The following is an 18,865-nucleotide window of genomic DNA, read 5'->3' on the forward strand; positions in this document are numbered from 1 at the left end:
CCTCCGTTGGCTAGGGACAGTGTGTGCAGTCCCTAGAGCAGGGGAGGTCACAAACTTGGCTACACAAAAGAACCATGATGACGCCTTTCCTAATCCCAATACCTAGGCCATGCCCCAGACAAATCAGAATCTCTGAGGATGGAGCCCAGATGCTAGGGTTTTTGAAAGTCCTCAGGGATCCAATGCCCGGCCAGGTTGAGAACGGCAGCCCCAGAGCTCTTAGAAGAGGAAATGCTTCGCTGAGATTAAATAGATCCAGAGTGGGCATTCGGATTAAATAGATCCAGAGTGGGCATTCGGAAAACCCTCCTCTGAGCCCCACCCGGTAGAGTCTCCTTCAGGTTCTCTAAGCGTTTTGCAATGTCAGATGCCAAGGGTGTGCTCCAGGTGGGGCTAGAAGGGAGCGGGAAAGGGAGAAGGGGTCCAACCCACCCGCTTCCCATCCTGCGCCTCCCAGTGATCAAACTGATCTCCGGCTGGAACGTTGACATCCTGGAACGAGGAGAGGTGCGGCTTTGGCTGGAAGTAGAAAAGTTATCTCCAGCCGCTGAGCTGCATCTAATCTTCAACAACAAGGAGATCTTCAGCTCTCCGGTAATTGGGTGCTCACAATCCCTGAAGTGTGGCTCCCCTGCCGGGGAGGTGGCCTCACCGGGTCGTGATTCTGCATGGGCTGGTACTTCCCCCTAGTGGCCATTTCAGAAATGACGGTGTGCTTTTGCTGTTCAGTGATGGGGACGGGATGAGGACCTTTGACTTTTAGTACCAGTGCTGGTGTTGGGGGTGGGGGTTGGCAGGGACACCACATGCTGGCCAATGCAAGGGACATTCCCACAAACAAAGAATTTCCATCCCCCCCACAACTTTTGATTACCCCACTATTCTTAAGATGAAAAACCTGCATTCATGCCTATAATTATCCAAGGCTAGACCCTAACTCTATTTTAGATACAAATACAAAGTATTTTTGTACATTTTTTTCTTTTTTTTAATCTTTTTAGTTAGAGATGGGGGCTCACTGTGTTGACCAAGTTGATCTTGAACTCCTGGCCTCAAGTACTCCTGCCTCTGTCTCCCGAACAATTTTATTTTTTGTTTTCTGTTTTTATTTGTTTGTTTTTGAGACAGAACCTCACTTTGTTATCATGGCAAAAGTGCAGTGGCATGATCTCAGCTCACTGCAGCCTCAACCTCCCAGACTCAAGCGATCCTCCCACCTCAGCCTCCCGAGTAGTTGAGACCACAGTCACACACCACCATGCCCAGCTAATTTTAATATTTTTTTGTAGACAGGGTTTTGCCTTGTTGCCTAGGCTGCAAACTCCTGAACTCAGGCGATCCTCCTACCCAGCCTCCCAAAGTGTGCAATTTTACTATACACTGAATGGAGAATTTTTATTCTGCTGGCTACTTTACCTACGCTCATTCATTTTCCTGCTTTTGTACAGAATAGCTTCTGTTTTTTTGTTTTTCTTCTTTTAAAGTCAAACCAATTCATTATAAATCAGTGTGGCATAATTGAGGTTATATCCAAGCAAGTCTATATTGAAATATTTTTATTTTAAATGACTTATTTCTTCTTTATATTATGGTTAGAGTATGATATTATTTTGTAAATCATATCTGTAGACAGGTTGTATTAGATTGAACCACATGATTTGTCAATATTCAACTGTTTACCTGCTGACATGGCAATTTCAACCTCATGAGACATTCAAATTCGTGACTCAATCTCATATTATTTGTGAATTTCATCTCCAGATGGCAAAGCAGCCATTAGAAAATACATGTTGTGGCTGGGTGGGGTGGCCCATGCCTGTAATCCCAGCACATTGGGAGACCGAGGCAGGCGGATCACCTGAGGTCAGGAGTTTGAGACCAGCCTGGCCAACATGATGAAACCCCATCTCTACTAAAAATACAAAAAATTAGCCGGGCATGGTGGTGCACACCTGTAATCCCAGCTACCGAGGAGACTGAAGCATGAGAATCGCTTAAATCCAGGAGGCAGAGGTTGCAGTGAGCCAAGATCGTGCCACTGCACTCCAGCCTGGGCAATAAAGTGAGACTCTATCTCAAAAAAAAAAAAAAAGAAAAGAAAAAAGAAAGAAAATATATGTTATATATATCAAAGGTCCAATGACAAAAAAAAAAAAAAGAAAGAAAGAAAATATGTATTATAGAAAGAAGGTACTAGTTCTGACAGGAGTCTCATGTCCACCCCCTGTGGGTTATATGACCTTGACAGGTCTCTTCACCTGTCTGTGCCTCTGTTTCTGCATCTGTGCAATGGGGCTGGTTGTCCCAGCATCAAAAGGTGCAAATCAGAAAACTGATTTGAAAGTTCTGCATAAAGATTGTGCAATGACCTTACCACATGGTATAGGAAGTGTTACAAAGTCTGGACTCATTAGTATTCAGTGGTGGGACAATCAGTTGTCCCTATAGAAAAATAAAACAAAATTAAATCACTCCTCCAAATCATACATACAAATAAAGCCAGAGGGAGAAAGAACCTAGATGAGGAAAATGAAATTTTAAAAACTGTTAGAATATGGTAAAATGTAAATGAGTGTTAATACTGGGTAGCAAGTACATGAGTACTTTTTTTCCCAATGTCCTTTACACATGCCGATGGGGTTTTTCCTATTTTAAAAGAAGTAGAAAATAAGTGGTCAGGCACAATGGCTCACGCCTGTAATCCCGGTACTTTGGGAGGCCGAGACGGGCAGATCACGAGGTCAGGAGATCGAGACCATCCTGGCTAACACGGTGAAACCCTGTCTCTACTAAAATATACAAAAAACTAGCCGGGTGAGGTGGCGGGCACCTGTAGTCCCAGCTACTCGTGAGGCTGAGGCAGGAGAATGGCGTGAACCCGGGAGGCGGAGCTTGCAGTGAGCTGAGATCCGGCCACTGCACTCCAGCCCGGGCGACAGAGCGAGACTCCGTTTCAAAAAAAAAAAAAAAAGAAAAGAAAAGAAAAGAAAACAGGCAAAACCATGGCACAGCGGGGGTTGGGGGCTTATTATTAAATTGTAACTGATCGCGCCACTGCACCCCAGCCTGGGCAACAGAGTGAGACTGTCTCAAGGAAAACAAAACAACAACAAAAAAATTGTAACTTATTCAAGTATCCAGGGGACCGGGTGTGGGGGGAGCCGCAGAGGGTTACCCAACACCCCGCCCAAGTCTCTGAAGGCTGACAGCTCTGCGCTTACCACCCCCAAACCCACTACACCCTGATGTGCGCCCCTCAACAAAGTTCCCAGAACAAGGAAAAGGACTCTGGAGTTTGTCCTTTTCAGAACCGCAAAATCAATTTTGACCGAGAGAAGGGCCTGGTGGAAGTGATCGTCCAGAACTTGTCTGAGGAGGACAAAGGGTCGTACACCGCTCAACTCCAAGACGGAAAAGCCAAAAACCAGATTACCTTGACACTGGTGGATGACGGTCAGCCCCGCCCTGCCCCGCCCTGCACACCCGGCCTGCCTCGCAGCCCTGAGTCCCCGGCTCTGCAGTCTGCTGAGCACAGCCCTCGCCTTCTGCTGCCCCATGTCCCCTCTCCAGACGCACACGCTTCTGGGCTCATGCTGGTTCCTCCCTCTGTGTTCACAGATTTTGACAAACTTCTGAGGCAGGCAGATGCTAAGAGAAGGGACTGGAAGAGAAAACAGGGTAAGAGCTGCTGGAGTGAAGTTCAAACTCCCTGGCCACTGGTTCGTGCTAGAGATGCTGGACTGGGGGTTAATGGGACCCCCAGCCCTGCTGGGACCCCGAGGGATGTCCACTGCCATTCAGTCCAGTTCTGTCCCAATGCCAGATCAAAATAGCTCTTGCCTGACCTGAGGGTGAGAGCTGAGCCCTCTCAAATTTTGCACCCTGAAGCCAGACACAGTGCCTGATGCCTGTAATCCCAGCACTTTGGGAGGCCAAGGTGGGCAGATCACTTGAGGTCAGGAGTTCAAGAGCAGGCTGGCCAACATGGTGAAATCCTATCTCTACAAAAAATACAAAAATTAGCCGGGCGTGGTGGCACATGCCTGTAATTCCAGCTACTCAGGAGGCTGAGCCACGAGAGTCCTTGAACCCGGGAGGCGGAGGTTGCAATGAGCTGAGATTGCACCACTGCACTCCGGCCTGCGCGACAGAGCGAGACTCTGTCTCAAAAAAAAAAAAAAAGAAAGAAAAGAAAAGAAAGAAATTTGCACCCTGAGCACCACCCATGCCTCACCCCAGTCCCAGCCCTGGCAGGGGCAGCATCTGAGAAGCCCATAGCCATTAACTGCCCCTCCCCCCATCACTGCCTGGACACAGGTGGCACCCTGGCTGAGCGTGGCTCTCTGACGGTGGGCATATTTGTTTTGCACACACAGGTCCCTATTTTGAGCAGCCGTTGCAGTGGAAGGTCACAGAGGACTGCCAAGTGCAGCTGACGTGCAAGGCAAGTCCTGCCCTGCCCCCAGGCCCAGCGCGGGGAGACCTGTGGCTTATCCCCAAGCCCAGTTGTTGTCCCTGCCCACCTGGCCCCCTAAATTCCACACTCTGTACTTGGCTGATCGCACACACCCCCGAGGAGACTGCATGTAACCCAAAAAGCAAACCCACCTTCCCAGCGCCCATGGGGTGGGATTAGTGTGAGGTGGACCAGCCTCGCACGAGATCCTAGTGGCTCCAGCAGGGGTTCCGAGGGGTCAGGAGGTCTAGGAGCCTGCGAGCGTTTGTATGTTGAGGGCTCTCCCTGTGTTTATGATTATCCTGTGCTCAGAGACTCACAGTATGATTTCATCCGCCTCACAATCATCTGTGACATAGGCATTGCTATCCCCACTTTATAGATGAGAAAACAAATGGGGAAATAGCTCAAGGCCACACGGTAAGAGGGAGAGCCCAGTCTATCTGACTCCAAAGCCTAAGGTCCTTCTTAGCACCCTTCGGCCTGTTAAGATAACTGGGGAAGGGGAGGGTGGGTGCTCTCCCAGAAGCATATCCATTCAGTAAACTCAGAGCATCTATTACGTGCCACTCTGCAAGGTCCTGAACATACAAAGATGATGAAGTGGTCTCTGTGGGTCTTGGGAGCCCATGGTCAAGGCAGGACCACTGGAAAACAGCATCACTCATGCTTGACCTGAATGGGGCAGGAAATTGATGAATTGTGATGGGGGGTGACTATGGGGTGCTTCAAAAAAAAGGCTTCCTGGAGGAGATGACATTTAACTGAAGCATATGAACATTTACAAGGACAATAGAGTAGGGCAGGGATCAAAAGGCAGAGGGAGGCCGGGCGCGGTGGCTCACGCCTGTAATCCCAGCACTTTGGGAGGCCGAGGCGGGCGGATCACAAGGTCAGGAGATCGAGACCATGGTGAAACCCCGTCTCTGCTAAAAATAGAAAAAAATTAGCCGGGCGCAGTGGCGGGCGCCTGTAGTCCCAGCTACTCGGGAGGCTGAGGCAGGAGAATGGCGTGAACCCGGGAGGCGGAGCTTGCAGTGAGCCGAGATCGCGCCACTGCACTCCAGCCTGGGCAACAGAGCAAGACTCCGTCTCAAAAAAAAAAAAAAAAAAAAAAAAGGCAGAGGGAAAACCATTAGCAAGAATTCAGAGTCTGGAAGCCAGCAGAGGAGTCATATGGTCTGTGAAAGGACTCGGCTGAGATGCCTGAAGGTGTGCACAGGTGTGTTTTGACTCAAGAAGAAACAAGCCTGACAGAGTCTCCTCATTCCCCACCTTCCCCAGGTGACAAACACGAAGAAGGAGACTCGCTTTCAGTGGTTCTTCCAGAGGGCAGAGCTGCCAGATGGTCAGTATGACCCAGAGACGGGAACGGGACTTCTCTGCATCGAAGAGGCAAGTGTGGCTCCAGCTTCAGGGCTCACTTTCTCCTTTGGCTGCAAGCCAGGGAGGGCCAAGAGCTCTGGGCTGGGAGTCAGAGGCAGGGCCGAGGCTAGGTTGAGGCAAGTGAAGCCCTGAGTACAAAATTTAAGGGGCACCAAAAAAACTCAGTAATCAAGATAAATAATATTGTATGCAATATTCTAAAAACTCAAAATTAATGCAAACAAAAACTATTAAAACCCCCAAACTTTCAATAGAGACAGAATCAGTATTACTGGTTTTTTTCTTTAGCTCCAGTACTGGCCCTGCCAATGACTGTGCAGGCATGGGCTAGCCCCTGTCCCTCTCTGACCTCAGCTTTCATCTGCAACCCGAGCGAGTTGGAAGGGATGCTCTCTCAACACCTCCTTCCTGCCCCAGCAGTCTAGGATTCGGGACAGGAAGGATGTCTCCAGGGGAGGCAGATCTGGGCAGAATAAAGCAGGCCTGGAGCTCAATTCTCCCCCCAAGTCCTCCCCTATGGCCTTTGGCGGACCGTGGCCTGGTTAAGAGAGAAACACAAGGCTTGCTCTTAAACGTCAACCTTTTTCTGCCCTGCTGCTGATGTCTGTGGCCTCACTGGGTGCCCAGGAGGACTGGGGCAAACAGAGGTTTGCTGACTAGGAAGAAAACAATGATTTCAAGGTCTTCTCCCAAATCCTGGCCAGGCTGATGCCAAGTCAGCCTTTGCCACCACTGTGCAAGTTCCTCAGACAGGCTGTGGCACCAAGTAGGTGCTTCATAGTTACGGAGTTTTAGTATAATCATCAGTCCCATTGGTGCAAAGTTTCTGGCCTCCTAAGAGTTACCTCCCTTGATCCCCACAGCAGCTGTAGCACACAGGCAGGGCAAGGATGATACCGTGATTTTACTGATGAGTAAACTGAGGCTCAGAGAGTCTCAGTATAAAGACATAAGGCTAGAGGGTGGGGTCAGAAGCCACTCCAGCCACCCACTCTGGGTTTGGCTGAGACCTTGGAGCCTTCCTGGGATGGCGAGGACATAAGAGAGGATTTTTGGGGCTCAGCACCTCAATCCTCAGGTTAAGAGCTGCCTCTGTCTTGGATCCTGCCCCAACCCCACTGTGTGGAGATGGTCCTGCTGCGAAGTATTGAGAGGTGAGGGACTGAAGGAAGGTGCTGTGTAATGAGAGGTCACTTCTGATCTCTGGACCTTGCCTTGAAAGCACAACTCAGGTTCTTGCTTAGCTGAGTGTTTGTTCAGACTTAACTTGGGGCTGAAAAACATGGGCCAAGAGAACCCCCTTGTCCTGGGCAGGAGAAAACATGCTTCCTCTTGGGGAACTGCAGGTGGTGGGGGTCCCTCCATCCAGGAGCCCCCAGGGAGTGAAAGGTGGGCCAGGCCCAGACAAGCTCTGCAAAGTGAGGCTCACTGTGTGGTGCTCAGATCAGCCGCCTGTGAATGCAAATGAAGGTGTCTGGTTCTGCCCTCAACTCCCCCTACTCCACCCCTTCCCCAGGCCCAGACCAACCCCGAGCTAGGAATCCAAGGGCTCTGGAGCTGAAAGGAGCCTTAGGGCTCACCCAGCCCAGATAAGTAAACGGAGGCCCAGGGAGGAGAAGGGTCTTACCTGAGGTCACACAGAGAGTGAGGGGCAGGCCTGGAGCCCAGGCTTCCTGATGTGGTAGCCATCTCTCCTTCTGAAGCCCATGCTGACACCACACGCTCATCCTTCTTTCCAGTTGTCCAAAAAGGACAAGGGAATTTACAGAGCGATGGTTTCTGACGATCGAGGGGAGGACGACACCATATTGGACCTCACGGGTGACGGTAGGAGCTGGCGACAGGTCAGGGGCTGTGGAGGGAGCACAGTGGAGCAGACTGTGATGTGATCTGTGCAGTAAGATTTATGGGATCCCCATGTCACTTGGAGAAATTGAGGCACAAAGAGAGTAAGTGACTAGCCCAAGATTCCACAGCTAGTCAGTGGCAGGAGCCAGGTCAGTGTGACTCTGATGCCCGTGTTCACCACAGTATACCACAGTGAGTCCAGGCTTGGAGACCCAAAGCCTGAGTTCACTCCTTCGTCCCACAGTGGGCCCAGGCTCCTTATCAGGCTGATTGGCTCAACCTGCAAAAAACTGTCAGGTTTGCATGTTTGTCCTCCATCCATAGTGCCCTTCTCCCCACCCCACCGCCGAGTGCCCTGAACCCCTTCCTATCCCCAAACTATGAGAGTCATCCTACAGAGCTGCCTGTCCCCCCGAGAGCAGCTCATGGGCTCCACCAGCCTTTTTCAAGGATGTCCCCACTCCTAGCACATCCCTAGGGGAGCCCTATGCCAGCTAACCCTTCTCTCTGTCTCCCTCCAGCCCTGGATGCCATCTTCACTGAGCTGGGAAGGATTGGTGGTAAGCAGCTTGCCTCTTTGCCCAGCCCTGCCCTGATGTCCAACAGCCTCCAAGCAGCCTAACACTGGCCTTGGCTATTGGGGGTGGGTTTAGTTTCCAACCTCAAACACTGAAGAGAAAATCCTGCCTCTTCACAGCACTGCATTTCCCCTACAGCACCTACCCACCCCCCAGGGCAGAGTCAGACAAGCTGGCCCCCAAATCTGATGCCTAAATGGCCTCAAGGAAGACTCATCCTTCTCCTCTGTCTCCCCAGCCCTCTCTGCAACTCCACTGAAAATCCAGGGGACCGAGGAAGGGATCCGGATCTTCAGCAAGGTCAAGTACTACAACGTGGAGTACATGAAAACCACCTGGTTCCACAAGTAGGTCCGCCTTGCCCCAGAGCCCCAGCCAGGCTGGAAAGGATTCAGCACCTGACCCACGGGGGCCTCCCTCCCTTCTCCCTGCCCGGTCCTCCAAGCAGAGCCAGGTTCTCCAAGCAGAGCTCAGTCCCAGTGGTTGGCAGAGACAGGGTCTCTTCCTGGTCTTGCTGTCCACAGAAGGAGTTGAGGATAAAGATTAGCAGTGGGAGGAGTAGAAAGGCTTTGCCAAGATCCCCCAGCGAAGGTGGGAACCTTGGTGGGACAACATTTTTCTGGAAACTCTATGGCCACAACAGGATCAGTCTCTGAGGAGCAGCTGGGAACTGGGGGAGAAAGGGATGCAGGGACGAAGAAGAGCCAAGTGGTCAGGTGGGTCAGGGCATCCTTGTGGGCCTCTGCAGCCTTAGCAAATTTGGTCAGCCAGGCTTAGGGGAAACATGCAGGAAAAGGGTCTGCAGGGCTGGCCACTAACTGAGAGCCAGGGCTTGAAGGCAGGATAGATGAGGTACCCACAGAGACTTAGCCACTCTCTGAGTGACCCCAGATAATCCAAGAGCAGAGTTTTCCCAGTGCTTTGTATCAGATGCATGCCTCAGCCTTGTGGAGCAGACATGACTGCACCCATTCTGTGGAGAAGGCTTGACTGATTTGGTCAAGGTTGTCAAATGAGTGAGAGCCGAGGCCAGATGGAATTTCAGGACAATAGGTTCCTCCCCTAGCCAGAGTTTCTCAGCCCTGTGACTAAGCACAGAGGTGTCACCTCTGCAACACAACACTGGGAACAGAGGACAGTGTCTCTAGGAATGAAATTTAAGTAAAGAAGGGGAAAAGTTTCACCTTATGTGGTTTCTAAAGGTTAGAGTGCTTGTGGGAAGAAGGCCTGGGAGAGTTTAAAAGGAGAATAAAGAGGTAAGGAAGTTGGCTCCTGAGGGTGAGGGAAATGGCAGTCACGGACCCTGGAGCACCATTTCCTTAGGGTCCCTGCCTGTGGCATGCATCACAAATGCGGATTCAGCACTGACACACAGTTGTCATGCCACAAGAACTGGTGAATGAATGAATGAATGAATGCAGTATTGAATGATGAATGAAGGGTTGAATAATGAATAAGTGAATGGATATTTATCTGGTGCCTCATGAATGGTCACCACCCATAGCCCACGGATCTTGAAACAAAACCACAGGAGAGGATTTTGGGGCAGGGGTATCTGTTGACCTGCAGACAGGCAGCCTTAACCATTTCTCCACCCTCACATTCAGAGACAAACGTCTGGAGAGTGGTGATCGGATAAGGACGGGCACCACCCTGGATGAGATCTGGCTTCACATCCTGGACCCCAAAGACTCAGACAAGGGCAAATACACTCTGGAAATAGCTGCAGGGAAGGAATTCCGGCAGCTCTCAACAGATCTCTCAGGGCAAGGTGAGCCACCCACCTATGTCTGCAGAGAAACCTGCTTAGAAAAGCCCATGAACAGGCTGGGCACACTGGGTCAGTCCTGTAATCCCAGCACTTTGGGAGGCTGAAGTGGAAGGATCGCTTGAGCTCTGGAGTTTGAGGCCAGTCTGGGCAACATAGTGAAACAAGCCTGGGCAACATCTCTACAAAAAAAAAAAATAATTTAGCTGGGCATGGTGACGCGTGCCTATATTCCCAGCTACCTGGGAGGCTGAAGCAGGAGGATTGCTTGAGCCCAGGAGAGAGAGGCTGCAATGAGCTATGATCACACCACTGTACTCCAGACTGGGCAACAGAGTGAGATCTTGTCTCAAAAAATAAAAGAATAATAATAAAGATTACTCTGGGATAGGCGTTAAGGAAAGAAAGATTTAAAAATTTTTTTAACAAAATAAAAAGAAAGAAAAAAGAAAATCCCATGGTCTTTTGAGGGGACGCCTACCCTCCCACCCAGTCCTGCCACTGCCCCAAAAGAACGTCAGCATGGGGAGGAGAGTGGAGGACAGGCAGGGATAAGCTCTGCTCCCAGGGTCACCCTGTCCCCACTGTTGGACAGCAGAGGCCCTGATGGCCCCCTTTCTCCTCTGTCCTTCTTACAGCTTTTGAGGATGCCATGGCTGAACACCAGAGACTGAAGTAAGTTTCCTCTACGTTTCTCAGTGTGAATTATAGGCCCCTCCAGGGTGTGGCATGAACTAGGCTCACAACTCCTTTCCGGGAGCCCCAGCCAGCTCCACATTTCCCTCATCACCCCTCACCTCCACCTGGGCTGGACTGTCCTTTACCAAGTGGACTGTCACACCTGGTTCCCATTTGTTTTTCAGAGCCTTGGCCATCATCGAGAAGAGTAAGTCTGCCGATATTTTTGTCGTTTTTGTTTCTGAATTTGGGGAAACTTCCCAGAAGCTCAAGCGTCTTGGTGGGCTGCTGAAGGCCTCGTTCCACAGTGGAGACACGGTCTCTGGGGCTCTGGGGCTCTGGGGTCTTACAGAGCTGCAGGGAAGACCTGGGCAGGACAGAGACAGAATCCAAGGACACCTGGGATTGTGTTGTGGAAGCGCCCAGCGCGAGCCTGGTTCTCACAGGCACATGGACAACATTGGTGGGACCAAAAAGGAGGGGACAGACAGGGATGAGGCTGGGCAGGCCTTCCTGAGTGATCTGTGGGGACAGGGCGACTTTAAAGCTGAAGCTATGGCTCTCGAGGCATTAGAGTCTTATTGAAACCAGAATGAAGCCCCAAACCCAGAGGCACACAGCCCGGCCTCTGGGGCACTGGGGGAGCCACTACCAAGTCCATGAGCTCAAGCTTGTCCCATTCATCAGCCCTCCAAGCCAAGCCAATTCTAAGCAGCCTGGTGGTGGGAGTCTGGCTGTCTGCTCTCACTGGCCCAGCAGATGAGGAGTAAGGATTTCAGTGAGGGAGAGACCTGGGCAGGCAGCAGAGCACAGGTGTGGTCATAGAAGGAGATAGCACAGCTCTAAGAACAGACAAGAAAACTCACACCGCCAGCTTGAGGCCATGTGTGGGAGGGGATAATTCGCTCTGCATGGCATCACTGTCCCCAAGCGTCCCCACTTGACAGGAAGTGCAGGCCTCAGGCTCATAGCTGTTATCAGGAAGGGGCAATTGAGGGGTATAAGTGGCCATGCAGCGAGAAGCTCCTGCAGGGAGCTGAGGGGTGCCTCGGTGGAGGGAGCACAGCCCAAGACCAGCCTCAGGCCAGGAGGAGGCTCTTGTACCACGAATCTAATCGTTCACCCAGTGAGAATGTCCCTGCCCATCGTGGAATGCCACATCCTGAACAGAAGCCCCGTGCAGGACCCTAATAGAGGAAAGCTGAATTCACCAATACTGGATTGCTGGGGTGTGTGGAATCAGAGCTGAAGGAAATGATCATTTCATCCAGCTCTGAAGGGCTGGTGACACTTTCTGCCCACAACTGCATCCATCTGTGGGGCCTTCCCCTCCCCATCCAGGGTCCCGCTCCCTTTTCACCCACTGGACAGATGCCATCCGCATCGGGCTCTTTGCACATCCCTGATCTCTGGTCTAGGCCGTGCTGACCACCCGTGCTGTTCCCACAGCTTCCCACCATGAGGAGTAGATCAGGTTTCTGCTTAGTGGTTGATGACCACACTCTTCCTGGTCACCCACAATGGCCACCAGGTCCTTTGCTTGATCCGGTTCAAAGTGTCCCAAAAGCTTCTGTCTCGCTTTCTCTGATCTTGTTGGTCACACCCGTTGTGTGGATTTTGCCAGTTGAAGTCTCAGAGTAGTCCCACTTACCTTCTTCCTGATTCTTGAGGGCAGGAGCATCTCATGGTCACCTCCAGGTACCACCAATCATAGCAAATGACCTCAGATCAGTGTCAGAAACACACTACGTCCCATATATTCTACTTACGAATACAAGGAAGCATGTAATACAGTTCTAGAGATTTCCATCCAAGGTCAGGTGTGGCGGCTCATGCCTATAATCCCAGCACTTTAGGAGGCCAAGGCAGGAGGATTGCTTGAGCCCAGCAGTTCAAGACCAGCCTGGGCAACATGGTGAAACCCCGTCTCTACAAAAATATAAAAAATATAAAAATACAAAAAATATAAATACAAAAAATATAAAAATTAGCCAGGCGTGCTGGTGCATGCCTGTAGTCGCAGCTGCTCAGGAGGCTGAGCGGGAAGGATTGCTTGAGCCCAGAAAGCAGAAGTTGCAGTGAGCTGAGATCGTGCTGCTGCGCTCCACCCTGGGCAACAGAGCAAGACCCTATCTCAAAAAATTAACTTTGAAAATAAAAATTAAAAAAGATTTCCATCCAAAATAATGAAAATAGAAAAAGAAAAAGAAAAATAAAGAAGCCTTGCTTAAAAATAAACCTCAACTCTATGAAACTTCTGGGAAGCGGCTGGCAGAGAAAGATTTGTCACCAGGATCTGTTTTTTCCCTTCCAGATCGTGCCAAAGTGGTGAGGGGTCTGCCGGATGTGGCCACGATCATGGAGGATAAGGTACTGACCCTTCCCGGCCCACAGCCAGCAGTCCCACTCTGTGTTCCTTCATGCATCCACCACAGATCACAAAACAATGCAGCGCCGTGGATTCAAAGCCAAAGAGTGGCCAAAGAAGTGACCACACCTCACTGATCACATGTGGTACAAAGGAAAGCCACTGGGCCTGGTGTCAGCCCACAGTGGGTGCTTGACCTAGTTCTAACTCCATCTGTCTAGACAGCCCTGGGCATCCTAGACTTCTGCCTGTGGACTTCAGTGTCCCCAAGAAATGTCTACTGGGAGATTCCTAAAAGCCCGTCTAGGATTGAACTTACTTATGCAAATCTAGTGTTCCTGAAAACAATTGCTGACTTGTTGATGGTGCTTACTTTGTGCCAGGCACGATTCCATGTATGTTATCTTTTTTAGCTTATTTAACCATCAAGGCAATCACATGAAATAGGGTTTTATTTATTACTAATCATACTTTATAGCTGAGGAAACCCAGAGTCCCTTAACCCAGGTTAAGAGACCTAAGGTCACACAGCTTGAAGGGGCAGAGGTGAGATTCACACCCAGGAAGCCCAACTCCAGAGCCTGTGTGTTTAATAATTACATTATAGTGTTCTGCACTAGAGCTTGTCCAGTAATTTTCTATTTTAATTCATAAATCTATGCACTCAAGCAATATAATCTTGCTTGCATGATAAAATCATAGTGACATATATATTACAAAAATCAATAAAACAAACCAAAGGCCGTTCTGGGGCCGATGAATTGCCAGAGTAATTATGATCTGAGATTCTAATGAGTAAGTATTCCTAAAGAAAGGTTGAGAAGGGCCGGGCGCAGTGGCTCACGCCTGTAATCCTAACACTTTGGGAGGCTGAGGCAGGCAGATCACCTGAGGTCAGGAGTTTGAGACCAGCCTGGCCAACATGGCGAAACCCTGTCTCTACTAAAAATACAAAAATGGCCGGGCGCGGGGACTCATGCCTGTAATCCCAGCACTTTGAGAGGCCAAGGCGGGCGGATCACCTGAGGTCGGGAGTTTGAGACCAGCCTGACCAACATGGAGAAACCCTGTTTCTACTAAAAATACAAAATTGGCCGGGCTTGGTGGTGGGCGCCTGTAATCCCAGCTACTAGGGAGGCTGAGGCAGGAGAATCACTTGAACCTGGGAGGCAGAGGTTGCGGTGAGCCGAGATCGTGCCATTGCACTCCAGCCTGGGCAACAAGATGAAACTCTGTCTCAAAAAAAAAAAAAAAAAAAAAATTAGCCGGGCTTGATGGTGGGCATCTGTAATCCCAGCTACTCGGGAGGCTAAGGCACGAGAATCGCTTGACCCTGGGAAGCAAAGGTTGCAGTGAGCCGAGATCGTGCCACTGCACTCCAGCCTGGGTGACGGAATGAGACTCCATCTCAAAATAAAAGGTTGAGGATGAAGGATGTGGGGTTAAAATAAAATCTCTCCCCTTTATAAATTACAATAAAACACATGTACTGAGCTATTACAGGGAGCAGCCTAAGCTGGGAGCTCTCTGGAGGCATGAAAGTGAATGCTAAGTTCAAGTTATAAGCAGGTGAAACTGTTCCCTTCCTGTCTTTTCAAACAGACCCTGTGCTTGACTTGCGTCATCTCAGGAGACCCCACCCCTGAAATCTCTTGGCTGAAGAATGACCAGCCTGTCACCTTCCTTGACCGATACCGCATGGAAGTGAGGGGGTCAGAGGTCACCATCACCATTGAGAAGGTCAACAGTGATGACAGTGGCCGCTACGGAGTCTTTGTCAAGAACAAGTATGGCTCCGAGACAGGCCAGGTCACCATCAGTGTGTTCAAGCACGGGGACGAGCCCAAGGAGCTGAAGAGCATGTGACAGCGTGTGTCTGGGCACAGTCTGAGTCTAGTCTGCATGGACCAGTAGGGACAATCAGTGGGTCACAGCCTGGCACAGGCTACAGGGGTGGGGCAGAAGGAAAGGGGACAAGATAGAACCCAGGATGTGAGGGGTGGGGGTGGAGCGGATGCACCAAAGTGGAGAAGCAAAAATCTTTCTGGGGTCCTGAGTGGCCTCCAGGAGAGCGGGATGAACCCTGGACCTGAAGTAGGAGACCCGGATGCACTGGGGCTATCTAACAGTACTGGCATCTGATAGGTAGAGGTCAGGTACGCTGCTAAACACTGCAGCTCCCACTACGTAGAATTATCCGACCCCAGATGTCAAAAGTGCCAGGGGTCATGAGCCCTGCCATAAACTGATACATCACACCCCTCTTTTAGGATCCCATAGTTTCAATTCACCTAAGTTCAACAGACATTCATGTGAAGTCTAGCATGTGGGAGGCTATGGAGGGAGCTGGAAATACAAAGGCAACTGATAAGCAGGCTCCACTTGCAAAGAGGCCTCAGTCCAGTGGGAGAAACAGACCTGGGCGCAAGCAACTCCAGGACAAAGCAGGACATGGTAAAGATTATAAAGCAGGTCCAAGGAAAGTGCTGCCAGTGGTCCAAGGAGGGAGACCAGAGGGTCGTCCCAATACGGGGAGGTAGGGCTTTTAAAACACCTTCATCCAGGCTGGGCAAGGTGGCTCACGCCTGTAATTCCAGCACTTTGGGAGGTCAAGGTGGGCCTGAGGTCAGGAGTTCAAGACCAGCCTAGCCAACACGGCGAAACCTCATCTCTACTAAAAATACAAAAATTAGCCGGGCGTGGTGGCAGGCGCCTGTAATCCCTGCTATTCAGAAGGCCGAGGTGGGAGAATCCCTTGAACCTGGGAGGTGGAGGTTGTGATGAGCCAAGATTGAGCCCCCCCAAAAAAATTAGCAGAATTGGTGTTGGGCCCTGAAAAATTGGTCCGGTTTTGTGGTGGTAATGGGAGAAGGACATCTCAGGAGCAGGGTCTGGTGGAAGGAAAGGAAAGGAGGAGGCTGAGCCTGCCCAGGTGGCCTTGGATACCAGGCTTGGAGCTGGTAACCTCCAGGGCTTCCAGCACAGGGCCTCTGCCTGGTGTGACAGATACCGACTGGCCTCACCTGATGGATCTCAGTACTGAGCTGGGCATTTCTCTGCCCCCCAACTTCTTTCTTTTTAAAAATAAGATGGGGAGAGTTCATAAAATTATAGATGTTTGTTGTAAAATTTTGGAAAACTCTGGAAATCATAGAGGAGAAAATAAACACTTCCAACACCATGAAGTAACATCTGCCTCTGATTTCTGAAATGACTTCTGAACTGAAGGATAACGTGAGTCACCCCTACATCCCCCACCTCTGCACGTATCAAGGCCTGGTGGGTAACGTATTTCCCCAGCGGCTCACCTACCAGGCTGTATGGTGCAGGCAGGCCAGGCGTTTGATGAGACCTCTGCAGGGAGCAGTGGGGACCAGGGAGACCTGACTGGAGTTTGGGGAATCACGCAGATCTTGGAGGCAAACACCACTGGTTTGAAGCATCCCTCTACCACCCACTCGCTGTGTGATCCTGCACAACACTTTTCCTTTTCTGGGCCTCAGTTTCCCATCTGTAAAACCAGAAGGCTGGAAGATCATTTCGAGGTTCCTTCCAATAGACACTAAGTTTTTGTTTTATTTTGTTTTGTTTTTGAGACAAGGCCTGGCTCAATTGCCCAGGCTAGAGTGCGGTACCACCATCTCTGCTCACTGCACCTTCTGCCTCCCAGGCTCGAGTGATCCTCCCGCCTCAACCTCCCAAGTATCAGACACTACACACCACCACGCCTGGCTAATTTTTGTGTTTTTTGTGGATATGGAGTTTCACCATGTTACTTGAACTCATGAGCTCAAGCGATCCACCTGCCTTGGCCTCCCCAAGTGCTGTGATGACAGGCATGAGCCACCCTGCCCAGCCAGATTATTTTATTATTTCCCAGAACTCCATCCTCTTTTGCTTTTCTCTTCCTATGAATATGTAGTAAACAAAAAGACACCATCCTAGCCCATCTTCCCACTCTTAACACTTCCAACATCAGAGGAAAGTCTTGGCTTCTTTGGTGTGTCAATGAAAATATGTCACAAATTTCAATGAAATAGGAAATCCTGTTGGCCTTGGTGGAACATGACGTGAGCATCCCTGTTGGTGCAAATTGCAGTTGCACTATAAGAAGCTACAAGCAGGCTGGGCGCGGTGGCTCACGCCTGTAATCCCAGCACTTTGGGAAGCCGAGGCGGGCGGATCACGAGGTCAGGAGATTGAGACCATCCTGACTAACATGGTGAAACCCCGTCTCTACTAAAAAATACAAAAAAATTAGCCGGGCGTGGTGGCAGGCGCCTGTAGTCCCAGCTACTCGGGAGGCTGAGGCAGGAGAATGGTGTGAACCCAGAAGGCAGAGGTTGCAGTGAGCCGAGATTGTACCACTGCACTCCAGCCTGGGCAACAGAGCGAGACTCTGTCTCAAAAAAAAAAAAGAAAAGAAGTTACAAGCTGTGCTTCATGGGGCTGGAGATGTTGTAAGCTTTGTGATTGCTGACAAGCCAGTTTGGGGGCAGAAGCCAGTTCCTAGTCTGGTGCACTGGAGTCCTTAACATATGAATCATAATTTTTTTTAATTCCTGGTCTGTCTGGGTGTGGTGGCTCATGCCTATAATCCTAGTGCTTTGGAAGGCCGGGGCAGGAGGATCACTTTAGCCTAGGAGTTTGAGACCAGCCAGGGCAGCATGGCGAGACCCTGTCTCAACAAATAATAAAGAAAAACTAGCCAGGCATGGTGGCATGTGCCTGTGGTCTCAGATACTTGGGAGGCTGAGGTGGGAGAATTGCCTGGGCCCAGGAAGTTGAGGCTGCAGTGAGTCGTGATGGCACCACTGAACTTCCAGCCTGGGCAACAGAGTGAAACACCATCTCAAAAATTAAAAAAAAAAAAAAAATCCTGGCCTAATAATTTCCATATGCTTGGCATATCCCAGTCTGGTTTTAATGTTTGCTCTGTCTCATCTGTGTGTTTTACCTTTTAGTATGCCTTGTAATTCATTGTTAAAAGGCAGGCATGGCATAAAAAGGCACTGCTGTAAATGGGCCTTTGGTGATGTGACAGCGAGGTGAGGGAGGAGTGGCAAACACTCTATGTGAATGTGTGCCCCAAAGTTCATGTGTTAGAACTTAATTCCCAGTGCAACAGTGTTGATTCTTATAAGACATGATGAAGTAATGAGGGCTCTGCCTTCAAGATTGAATTTTTCCTTTTTTTTTTTGGAGACAAGGTGTCTCACTCTGTCACCCAAGCTGGAGTGCAGTGGCACGATCTCGGCTCACTGCAACCTCCACCTTCCGGATTCAAGCAATCTCCTGCCTCAGCCTTCCAAGTAGCTGGGATTACAGGCATCTGCCACCACACCCAGATAGTATTTGTATTTTTAGTAGAGATAGGATTTCCCCATGTTGGTCAGGCTGGTCTTGAACTCCTGACCTCAAGTGATCCACCTGCCTTGGCCTCCCAAAGTGCTGGAATTACAGGCACGAGCCACCATGCCTGGCCATGAATGAATTATTGATCCATGATGGATCATTATCATGCGAGTGGGTTAGTGCTCTTGTGAGTGGGTAAGTTATCGCGGTTTCCTGATAAAAGGATGAGTTTTCCCCCTGCCTCCACGCTCTCTCACCATGTGATGCCCTTTGCCATGGGATGATGCAGCACAAGGACCCTTGCCAGATATGTTCCCTTAACCTTGGACTTCCCAGCCTCCAGAACTGCAAGAATTAAATTTCTTGTTTTTTTTTTTTTTTTTTTTTTTGAGGCGGAGTCTTGCTCTGTTGCCCAGGCTGGAGTGCAG

General features: G+C 50.2%; 1 protein-coding gene across 1 annotated transcript in view; it reads left to right on the forward strand.

Moving 5' to 3' along the window:
- Nucleotides 1-16,263, forward strand: part of LOC105494442 (myomesin 3) — a 59,738-nt gene extending 43,475 nt beyond the window's left edge. The window contains exons 25-37 of the mRNA XM_011762852.2: nucleotides 458-594; nucleotides 3,309-3,453; nucleotides 3,619-3,678; nucleotides 4,377-4,444; nucleotides 5,741-5,851; nucleotides 7,582-7,669; nucleotides 8,212-8,250; nucleotides 8,507-8,615; nucleotides 9,876-10,039; nucleotides 10,675-10,711; nucleotides 10,900-10,922; nucleotides 13,029-13,084; nucleotides 14,685-16,263. Coding sequence (XP_011761154.2) covers nucleotides 458-594; nucleotides 3,309-3,453; nucleotides 3,619-3,678; nucleotides 4,377-4,444; nucleotides 5,741-5,851; nucleotides 7,582-7,669; nucleotides 8,212-8,250; nucleotides 8,507-8,615; nucleotides 9,876-10,039; nucleotides 10,675-10,711; nucleotides 10,900-10,922; nucleotides 13,029-13,084; nucleotides 14,685-14,948 — 1,301 coding nt within the window. The 3' untranslated portion in view covers nucleotides 14,949-16,263. The remainder of the gene's footprint in view (nucleotides 1-457; nucleotides 595-3,308; nucleotides 3,454-3,618; nucleotides 3,679-4,376; nucleotides 4,445-5,740; nucleotides 5,852-7,581; nucleotides 7,670-8,211; nucleotides 8,251-8,506; nucleotides 8,616-9,875; nucleotides 10,040-10,674; nucleotides 10,712-10,899; nucleotides 10,923-13,028; nucleotides 13,085-14,684) is intronic.
- The last annotated feature ends 2,602 nt before the right edge of the window (nucleotides 16,264-18,865 follow it).

This window comes from Macaca nemestrina, chromosome 1 (assembly GCF_043159975.1).
Source record: "Macaca nemestrina isolate mMacNem1 chromosome 1, mMacNem.hap1, whole genome shotgun sequence".
Classification (NCBI taxonomy): domain Eukaryota; kingdom Metazoa; phylum Chordata; class Mammalia; order Primates; family Cercopithecidae; genus Macaca; species Macaca nemestrina.